The sequence below is a fragment of the Myotis yumanensis genome, unplaced genomic scaffold, assembly GCF_028538775.1.
Source record: "Myotis yumanensis isolate MYYU_CA2020_CCGP unplaced genomic scaffold, mMyoYum1.0.hap1 SCAF_11, whole genome shotgun sequence".
Classification (NCBI taxonomy): domain Eukaryota; kingdom Metazoa; phylum Chordata; class Mammalia; order Chiroptera; family Vespertilionidae; genus Myotis; species Myotis yumanensis.
In genome coordinates, this window is record NW_027223762.1 from 61,279,711 (window position 1) to 61,287,353 (window position 7,643).

Below are 7,643 nucleotides of genomic sequence, written 5' to 3' on the forward strand. Positions count from 1 at the left end.
TGGATGGATGTCAACGGTCCAGTCAGGAAGTGAGACCTAGGCCTGGAGGAACACAGCTGTGCCGGACAACTAGCAGGTATGACCAGCCACTCAGACACTGGATGAGAAAGATTTAAACATTGGGGAACAAAAGCCGGAAAAAGAAACTGGGGGGAGAGCAGGTTAGCGGGGGCTAGTTAAATTGTGGGTGCAGGTGAGCTCAACAGGTTAGACTGTAAACACTAAATGCTAGAAGACATCAGAGAAAGGCACCGATGGGCAGGATGGGACAATTACTTCACAGAGGCCAGATCCTATAGACTTGGAATATTCTTTAGTTAACACATAAATGTAACCTGTAAACTGCCAATTCGAGCCCCTTTTAAAGATAAACCTGAAGAGGCACTATATTATGTTCAAATATAACTTAAAAAAGAAATTAGAATTCTTTAGATATCAAGAAAAACTCATGCATAACAGCCACTCAAGTTGGATGTTTTAAACAAGTGAATGGGATTATTTAATTATATCAAATTTTCTCAAATTTTAAATTTAATTGATGTCTTCAAAATAAAACTTAATATAGCATTTAAAAATAGCAATACCGTTCATGTTACTGAGGTTATTTAAGCACTTACAGTCATTCGATGGGATTTTAACACAAATCAGCAGAGACCTGGTTTTATTTTTAAGTGACTCAAGCGCCATTCAGTGACTCACGCCAAGGGCTTCATGCTCCTCTCATCCCGGGAGGACCTTCCTGGCCCCGCAGAACTGGGGTTCCCTGGGCGCAGCGTCGGGAGAGCTCCTCGCTGGGCACAGGCTTCAGGGGCTGCCATGGGCTGAGGCCCCGCAATGGCTTCCCTGGAACTGTCATTGCTGGTGCCCTTCACGCCATGAGTGAAGGTGAAGTGAGAAGTGGCCATAACCTCAGGCCCACGGCTGTCCCCGCATCTCCCTGCAATCCTGTCCCGGCCAGAACCACGTGGCTGTGGGGGGTCCCAGTCTGACACAGGAGGTGCGGGGGCGGGGTGCGCTGGGAAACTCTGGATCCACACGGGCACGAGGAAGGCCCGGGCTCCGTCACACTCTGCAGGGAGCAGCGGGCCTGGCGAGGTGAGGATGGAGGGAACCCCGACCTCAGAAGGCGGCTCCCTACGCAGCTGGTGCCCGCAGAGCGGGGACCTCACCGGGATGACCGAGCCCAGCCTGCCCTGCCCTGGCCTGGCTTGGCCTGGCCTCCTTCTGGGGGAGGGAATGGACCACCTGCAATGGGCGCTGCTCCGCCACGGGGGTGGCTAGGAGTCCCAGCAGGGACTCCTCACCGCGGGCTTAGCTGCTCCAGGGCCCCGCCTGCCGCCTGCTTCGCTCCATCCCAAGGGCCCATGCCTGCCTCGCGCTTCCTGAGGCCATGAGCACTGGAAAGCCACCATCTTCCAGAGGCAGGGGCTCTAACTTCCGGCAGGGGCGGGACTTCCTGGGGAGAGCAGGGAGCAGGGAGTGGCTGGACTTCCTGGTGGAGGGCAGGGAGCAGAGCGGGGCGGGATGACGCCCCTTCTGGCCAGAGGGCAGCAGCCCCGGAAACGCGGTCACAGTGAGTCTCCTCTCAGAAGCCTGGTCCACTGATGTGCTGAGATCAGAGCTAGGCTCTCACTTCAAGTCTGGCGGGAAGGCAGTATGGAGGTTCCTCAAAAAATTGGAAATGGAACTCCCATTTGACCCTGTGATCCCACTTCTAGGAATATATCCCAAGACACCAGAAACACCGATCAGAAAGGATATATGCACCCCGATGTTCATAGCAGCACAATTCACCATAGCTAAGATCTTCAGACAGCCTAAGTGCCCATCAGTAGATGAATGGATTAGAAAACTGTGGTACATCTACACGATGGAATACTATGCTGCTGTTAAAAAGAAGGAACTCTTACCATTTGCAACAGCATGGATGGAACTGGAGAGCATTATGCTAAGTGAAACAAGCCAGTCAATGAAGGAAAAATACCACATGATCTCACTCTTTCATGGATAATTAAGACCATTACAAACTTTTGAACAATAATAGATACAGAGGCAGAGCTGCCTCAAACTGATTGTCGGGCTGCAGTGGGAAGACCAGGGAGGGTTGGGGGACTGGAGGGATGGGAGTAAGAGATCAACCGAAGGACTTGTATGCATCCATATAACCATAACTAATGGACATAAGACACTCGGGGGTAAGGGAGGGCAGGGGCTTGTTAAGGGCGGGGGGGAAAAAGGACACTTATGTAATACCCTTTGTAATACTTTTAGCGAAAAATAAAAATTAAAAAAAAAAAAGTCTGGGGGATCTGGCTTCTCCTATGGTGACTGGCACTTAGGGCATGTTAAGTGCATATTTGAGCAAAGATCAATTGAAATCAGGCAGCATGCAATCTAGTAGATAAAAAGGAGTTCTGTGAAGCTGTACAAAATGAAACATTTTTATAGCCAGAATAGAATGGGGAAAGAATGTTATAGTAAGCAGAGAAGTAGGCTGCTGGAGGCAAAGTTACATTTCTCTAGTCTAGGGGGTGGTGCGGGGCTATCTAGTGCTGATCAGGTGATTTCTGATTGACTGGTTTAAGAGTACATTTCTGGTTAAGTCTTGGCTTTGGTGATGTGGGACTTAGTAAAAGCAACTCCATTTTTGGCCTGTTGTCTTGTTTTTAACAATTCCCCTCCTTCTGATCAGATTATCAGCCACACAGAGAGATGTGGTCAATATTTAAGGCATTGGCATGATTCGTGCTACTGATTTGGAGTCTCCATTATTTTTTTTGCTGAGTCTGTGGGGTATTCACAAGTAATGCTGTCGGGTTCACATTTTTAAATCAGTCATTCTCCTTGCTCTTTTTTTGATGTTCTAATCTTAGGGAGATCATCTTCTTGGTGGTTACTGGCTGTGAACACGCGTTTACAACTTTTGAGGTACCAAGGAGACTAATGGTTATAAGCATGACTAGAGGTCAAGTGCACGAATTTGTACACACAAAGGGTCCAGCCTGCCTACCCTTATGGGGGCCATCTCAATGGGCCAGGAGGAGGGGATGAGAGAGTTTGACCGGCTGGCTCCGCCCCCTGGGTCAAACTCCCAGTAGAGGGGCCAATTTGCATATTAGCCTTTTATTATATTGGATAATTCTCAATGTCTGAAATTCATTTCAGAGCCAAACCAATTAGGATAAAGTAAGTTTTAAAAAGACCCAGTTTTAAGGAGTGACTTTCTTAAGCCAACTGGCTTCTTCTTATGTAGCTGAGTCTCAACTTCCTCAGAAGTGGCAATCCAACATATGAGGTTACCTTTCTTGCTCACACATTTTGTAATAGAGATAACATGAGCTTATTTGACTTTTAGTAAATCTAGGTGGAATAAAGTATTATATTTAATTCTAATAACTCTAAAGACATGCCTGCTTTATTTAAACTAACAAACTTAAACTAGAAGTTTATCTTAGATCAAGTGACCTTGACAAACATTTGGTAAGACTCAAAGTCTTTGCTTTTTAGGTCGAATAAAGGTTAAACATTTAAAACAAAATAAATAAAACCTTTTATAATCTATTATCAAGAGCAGACCAATAGTCCAGGAACACTTTGTCCTCCTAGCTGATGAAAACAGTAGACTTACATAAAACAAAAACTTAATTTTCTTTCATTATGTGTTTTTAGTAGTCTCCTTATTTTTGAGGGTATATACTTGATCTCAATAGAGCTCTTTAAAAATGAATTTTGGCTATACCATTCAGAGAAAGAAAAAATGACCCATGTTTAACATATAAGTATGCATAGACATGCAAAAATATATAGACCAATGCTACCAGAGATCTTGTAGCTTTCATTTTAAAATCTTAACTATGAGACAGGTACAACAATGCACAGCTTACTAGTATAAAAAAGAACACTTGGATCCAAACTGTGTTTCTGGCAGATGGGTAAGTCAAGGTTACTTGGTCAAGTGACAGATGGCTGAAGCTTTTTGCTAATATTTGTGAAGGAGATTTTTAAAGTTTTTATTTGTTCTTGACACATATAGCAGGTCGTCGCATAATTTTTTATTTAACACTAAACATTTTGTTATAACACTAATGAATTCCCCAGGGATTTAACTCGTTTTTTTTTTTTTATATGTATATCAATAAGGCTGTGGTAAAATTGTAATTATTATGCATCATTTTGCTGCAGTTCCAAGAACCTATTGACATTGTTAAGTGAGGACTTAATATAATTTTATAAAGGCTGTGGACAAGATTTTCAAGAAGAGTGGCTTTATAAGAATCTATATTTTTAAAAGCCTCTTTCCCACTTTTATTTACCTCCATCTCCTTTGATTGTGGGCAGTGTTTTACTTACCTTTTGGGGTGTTTACATCATAAATAAGCTCTTCCTAAAATTGTTCATGTTTCTATTTCATAATCCATTAATTTTATTATCTGCAAGTATAGATTTTTCATTGCATTCTAAAAACAAATTACTTTCTGACTAAAATGACAGATATTCCATGCTTATAGTAAATTCCCTTCATGTTCTATAATATAGCAGAAACACTCTACATACTAGCAAGTACTAAAACATTATTGTTTGCAAAAAGGCAGAGCTAGTCTCCTTTCAGCCTCTGATCATAGCTTGCCCATCCATCAGTTAGTACATCATCTTGTTTTATATGTGTCTCTATTTAAAGACATCTTAGTTGTGACTGGCTTTTTTCACCTAGCATAATATTTTGAAGTTTTATGTATGCTATATTCTAGTGTGTGGGTATACCACATGTTGTTTATCCATTTATCAGTTGATGAGTATTTCGGTTGTTTCTGGTTTGAGGCTCTTATGAATAACGCCACTGTGAACATAGTGTAGAAGTTTTTTGTGTGAACATGTTTCCATTTCTTTTGGGTATGTTCCTAGACGTGGAACTTCTGGGCCATCGGGTGACTCTCGTTTTCCAACGTGGCTCCGCTGTTTTACATTTTCACCAGCAATGTACGAGGGGTCCAATTTTTAAACATTCTCATGAATGTTTTTTATTTTATTATTTTTTTAATCTTTAATTTCTTTATTGGTTAAGGTATTACAAATGTGTCCTCATCCCCCCAATAACCCGCAACCTCCCCACCCACTCATGTTCTCATCCCCCTGTTGTCCATGTCCATTGGTTTGGCTTATAATGCATGCATACAAGTCCTTTGATTGATCTCTTCCCCTTACCCCCACCCTCCCCTACTTTCCCTCTGGGGATTGATAGTCTGATCACTGATTCTCTCTTTGGATCTGTCCCTGTTCATCAGTCTATGTTGGTCTCTATATTCCACAAAGGAGTGAGATCATGTGGTATTTATCTTTCTCTGACTGCTAATTTCACTTCGTATAATGCTCTCTAGTTCCATCCATGCTGTTGCAAATGGCAAGAATTCTTTCTTTTTTACCGCAGTGTAGTATTCCATTGTGTAGATGTACCACAGTTGTGTTTATTTTTTACTGCATTTCTGGGAAATGTCCCCCCCAGCATAGGCATTTCCCTGGAGGCACCTCCCTACAGAAAGCAGATTAGTGACTGCCTGGGGTTAGGGTGGGAGGATAGGGCGGGGCATTGGGAAAGGGAGGCAACTGTTAATGGGTATGGGTTTAAAGTCCTACAATTGGCTCCTCTCTGAGAGGGCGTGGCTAGGCCCTAGGGGGCGTGGCTGGACTCTAGGGCAGACCCAGCCAGCTTAAAACCCTGCTGAGGGGCGGCTGCCCACACTGTGGTGGCTGTTAAGCATGGAGGCATGGAGGAGTGCGCTTGCCTCTGCGGAGTGGGCTCTTTGCTGGGATGTCGGTGTCATCAGGAGTGTCAGGGCCCAGCTGAGAGGGCAGCGGCCAAGGGCAAGCAGTGTCAACAGGAGTGCCAGGGCCCAGCTGAGACCGCAGCGGCCTAGGGCAAGCCAGCTCTGGCAAAAAAGCACCTCGAGGCGGACACGGAAGCGTGGTGCTGTGCGGGGAGTGGAGGAATCTCGAGCCCCATGCCGCCCCCGTACTGCTCGCTGCAGGACCTGCCAGTGGAGATGCTAGTGAAAATCTTCGCCTTGCTCCCGGCACCGACCTGCCCAGCCTGGCCCAGGCCTGCACCAAATTCCACCACATCCTGCACACCGACAGCATCTGGAGACGGTGCTGCCGGGAAGAGTATGGCGTTTGTGAAATCTTGCAGAACCTGAAGATGATCGGTATGTCTTATCGAGAAGTTTATGTGAAGCTGCTCCACCCATACAGAAACATTTTGGGATTGTGGCAGCTAGATAGAGACTATGGAACACTGCTGAATGTAGTGGTAGGTGGCTTATGCATTACTGGTGGGACCTGCAGGCCTTCCCATAACACCCATGTGGATGACCCAATGCAATTCAAGCCCTCCTTTAGAATTCGCCTGACAGAAAGAAAATCAGCCACGCTGGAGTACCTGGATGACTTCTACAGCTTTTCCCACAGCCGTCACCTGCAGATTCGGAAGGACAGGTTCAGCATCCAGTGGATCCAAAGAGACCACCGAATGGATTTACCACCACAGATTAGGAGAGAACGGGGGCTGGAGCTGGTGCGGGAGGACAGACAGCAGTATGACTGGGTGACCTACCGCCGCCTCTACCTCCCGCCAAGCCACCCGGGCGACCTCATCAGGCCAGGCCTCTTCCAATTCAAAGACGAGAGCTTCAGACCAAAGAAGATTGCCATACTCAGCTTCCATGGGAAGTATGCCAGGGTCACCGAGATCAGGGGAGGTTTAATCTGGACATTTGAGATCCACCTCAGGCGCGGCATCCAGCTGCAAGATGGCCAGATCTTCCGCAACTTCAACGAGCTCTCCCGCATGGTCCGGGAGATTGACGAGCAGGTGATCCGGGAGCAGCAGCAGCAAGAAGATGGGACTAAGGAAAGCCAGGGCCATGGCTGGCAGAGCCCTGCCCAGCCCAGCGTCGGGGAGTCCGGGGCTGCAGCTTGGGAGGAGCAGCCTGTTCCGTTTGTTCTGCCTGTGGGCGTGAGCTCAAGAGACCAGAACTACCCCCGAACCTGCAGGATGTGTTTCTATGGCGTGCACAATGTTATCTTAAGTGGCTTCCACAACCTCATGCGCCTCCCTGGAGTCGTCATCCTGTTCGATGAGAACCACCTCGGGTTCATCTCACTGGAGGAGAAATACTTCATCCTGCTTGGCAGAGTCCAGAACATCTTCCAGAATGTGGAGGCGCCATCCCCGCAGGCCTTCCTGGAGATGCTCTGGAACATTCAGTCCAGACACCCTGTGATGAGCAGCTTCCATGCACTTTGAAGATTTGGCCTTCTGACCAGGTTACCCACCTTTGTTTTTTAAATCCTCACCCGAGGATATTTTCCCATTGATGTTTAGAGAGAGTGGGGGAGAGAGGGAAAGACAGAAATAATCCATGTGAAAGAAACACATCAGTTGTTTGCCTCCTGCCCAAGCCGGGACCTGGGCCAGGCTGGGTATGAGCCAACAACTGAGGTAGAAATAAACCTTAGACCAGTGGTCTCAACCTTCCTAATGCCGCGACCCTTTAATACAGTTCCTCATGTTGTGGCGACCCCCAATTTCATTGTTACCAGTTGAACATAATTAAAGCATAGTGATTAATCACAAAAACAATATGTGT

The 7,643-nt window shown here is 46.1% G+C and overlaps 1 protein-coding gene across 1 annotated transcript; it reads left to right on the top strand.

The window, feature by feature from the left end:
• The first annotated feature begins 1,524 nt into the window (after window positions 1-1,524).
• On the top strand, window positions 1,525-7,300 carry LOC139019296 (F-box only protein 31-like). The gene is made up of 3 exons (XM_070428344.1): window positions 1,525-1,573; window positions 6,024-6,954; window positions 7,048-7,300. The coding sequence occupies exons 1-3, from the start codon at window positions 1,525-1,527 to the stop codon at window positions 7,298-7,300; spliced, it is 1,233 nt and encodes a 410-aa protein (XP_070284445.1).
• The last annotated feature ends 343 nt before the right edge of the window (window positions 7,301-7,643 follow it).